The sequence below is a fragment of the Limulus polyphemus genome, unplaced genomic scaffold (assembly GCF_000517525.1).
Source record: "Limulus polyphemus unplaced genomic scaffold, Limulus_polyphemus-2.1.2 Scaffold2734, whole genome shotgun sequence".
Classification (NCBI taxonomy): Eukaryota; Metazoa; Arthropoda; class Merostomata; order Xiphosura; family Limulidae; genus Limulus; species Limulus polyphemus.
This window is the reverse complement of record NW_013668344.1, coordinates 34233-37308: the sequence shown is the minus strand read 5'-3', so window position 1 is coordinate 37308 and position 3076 is coordinate 34233. Positions and strand designations below refer to the sequence as shown.

At 35.5% G+C, this 3076-nt stretch overlaps 1 protein-coding gene across 2 annotated transcripts in view; it reads right to left on the bottom strand.

Moving 5' to 3' along the window:
• Positions 1-364: 364 nt before the first annotated feature.
• The window catches only part of LOC106467767 (beta-1,3-galactosyltransferase 5-like), a 31535-nt gene continuing 28823 nt past the window's right edge, over positions 365-3076 (bottom strand). For both annotated transcript variants that reach the window (XM_022395964.1, XM_013928143.2), the window contains exon 2: positions 365-2537. In XM_022395964.1, the coding sequence (XP_022251672.1) occupies positions 1465-2508 (1044 nt within the window). In that variant the 5' untranslated portion in view covers positions 2509-2537 and the 3' untranslated portion in view covers positions 365-1464. The remainder of the gene's footprint in view (positions 2538-3076) is intronic.

Below are 3076 nucleotides of genomic sequence, written 5' to 3'. Positions count from 1 at the left end.
AAGGGACTTGTATCGCTGAGGGTCCTCGGAAAGAATTTTTACGGGAAATTATCAAACAAGCAGATACGTAACAATATGCAGTTCAGGAGTTAGTATTCCCATGTATACAACGTTTTTCTAATCTTGTTTAAGACCTGACTATTTTAATGATGTTCTTTGAAACTATCAACTGTAAAAAATTTCAGGCCATGTTTGATTATTAGCACTAACTAAAGTTGAAAGCCGATGACGTCTAAATTAAAGTTGGCATTGTGCATGTCCAAACGTTTGTAGATAAAACAACAATATGGAAATCGCTTCTTCTTTATCGAATATATACATTCACTTTAAATCACTGTAGAAAGTACAATATAAAAAAAATTTCAAGGTTTTCAGGTGAAGAAGGTAATGAATTTAATGTTAAACCGATGGATCATACAAAAGAAAAACAACTCTTTGTATCCAATCGCTAAGTTTTTTCTTTTCACAACACAAGTTCTTTTTCTTTTCAAGATTACAAGTTTAAAATCATGTCCCATTTAAAAAAAAACAAACTTTATTTATCTACAAAAATAAACAAAAAACTTGGTCACTCTGAAAGTTCCGGATGATCAAACATACTTTTGGGTAGACATTTTTCTTCTACATAAAATGAAGTTTTTATTTGATTCTACAGAAGTATAGTTGCAATACATTCTTTTGATTTATTTTTTTAGTTATAAACATGAAAACTGCGTTATTAGAGGTCAAGATTATCATCCTTAAATTTGTTGGACTGCGCATGTCTTGGTCTTGAGATGAATTGCGTTTCAAACTCTAAGCCTTTTATGAAGAAGGTCTCAACTTATGGAGTTTAAAACATCGTTCATCTCAAGTAGTAGTAGTACATAAGAAATTTCAACCTAATTAAATCAACATAAAGGTTTTGGGTGTTTTTGTTTTTGGAGGTGGTGAAGATTATCACAAGCTACTTTTTTAAAACAAAAACTGCTTTCTAGATTTGGTTAAAAATGGCGTTCTTCAACTTGTTCGATGAATTTGAATTTTCTTAAAACTTTAGTAACTTACCAACCGGATGCTGCATTGATCAAAAACACTAAACTGGCTTTCTACTAAAAGTTAGGTTTGATATGCGTCTACATTTATTTTGTTTGTAAAACTTATTTATTGTTGACCACATTTTAAGGTATTCAAAATTTGCAGGATGTAACAAACAAATAACTGAATGTTTTGTGTCAATTTTAAGTGGATTTACTCAGGTGAAAGTAGGAGTAGAAGTATAAATCCCAGGAAGGACATAACATGTGTGTAAGTAGGAGTAGAAGTGTAAATCCCAGGAAGGACATAGCATGTGTGTAAGTAGGAGTAGAAGTGTAAATCCCAGGAAGGACATAACATGTGTGTACCTTTATGTTTTTAACTAGAAATATGTCCCTTTCTTCCGCCACATGTTATAAACATAAGAATATGTGGTGTTCTTTTCACTCAGTTTTCTTGTGATAAACTGGCGTTTAACGTATTTCCTTTCTTCAGCTCTGTATAATTGCTTGAAAAACCTTGTGTTTCAATGTTGACGATGTCTTTCCAACGTTCCATGTAGGATTTTAGGTACGAATCGCCATCTCTGTTGATATGAGTAAATATAGCCCCTTCTCTTTCAACCAAAACTGAATCTGGGTCGTCAATAAAAGAGTATTCGTTCTCGATATAGTGATGCTTCAGCCTGACTTTCTTGGCCAGTATTCCTGTGACGTACACGTCATCTATCCAAAAGAACGGCATGAATTTGGATATGTGATGAAGAATTTTAGCCACTTTCATAGTCATAATGTAGGCGGCACCGGCACAGTAAGAAGGGTAATACATATGAGCATACTCTTTTTCACTCACACACCATTTTGATGTATTATTACGCATCACCAGAGGGTCTTCCCACACCCTACAAATAAGCCTATTTGTTACCGTGGTGTTAAATTTTATCTGGTCTAGAAAATTTGATAACCGAAAAATATTGATGATTATATCATCATCAGACTTAATTACAAAGTTTGCAAACGAACAATGGCTGATAACCCACTGTAGTCCTCTGAGGTGTTTGTAAGTGAGATTTTTATACGTATCAACGAAAGAAAACTGTATGATATCACCATTGGCTTTTTTCTCCAATTCTAAAATATCCTGAAGTGGTGTATGTTGGGTACGTCCAATCATGAAGAATGTGGGAATTTTCATTTTCTGGCCTAGTTCTTTACTGCCGTAACTACGTCGAATTGCTTGTCGAAGAACAAAGTTACTAGGAGCAGAGTGAACAAATATAACACCTCGTAATTTTGGGCCTATATTACGGCATTGATTTTCTAGGTTTTCGTCTGATTGACTACCAGATATGTCTTGCACACACCTTCTCAAAGAATGTGAAACTGGCACAAAGGACCACCAAAAGGTTGTTGACCACAAGTAGACTACAAACCCAATGCAGAAAATTAAAAATATCCATTTAAGTCTTCTTATTGAGTAAGTTATCAGCATTCTTCGATAATTGTGAAAATCCCTAAAACCTGAAACAATAACACACACAAAAAAGTTCCTAAGTTTCACGTTTATTTATGTTGCTATTATATACTTATATTTTATTACCCTCGCAGAGCGAGGGTATTGCAATTGGGTCCATGTGTGTGTCTGTCTGTCTGTCTGTTTCTGCACGCGTGTCTAAAAAAAAAGTAAGAACCCGATGTACACAAAAATTTAACACAAGATGGGAAGTAAGTATGGGACAGTCCTCCCCAAACTTGGTTCGGATCCTAATCTAGATCCGGATTCTGGATCACGTTGAAGCATTTTTTTTATAACGGGGAGATAGAGCATTTTCGCGGTTTTCGGTTAATAACTCTGTAAAGTGTGATAGGATTTCTATTGACTTTCGCCCGGCATGGCCAGGTGGTTAAGGCACTCGACTCGCAATCTGAGGGTCGCGGGTTCGAATCCCTGTCACACCAAATCAGAAATTAACCCATTTTCGTATTCCGTCAAAGATAAAGAAGAAAAGAACCACCTAACAAGACAGGGCCCGGCATGGCCAGGTGGTTAGGGCGCTCGA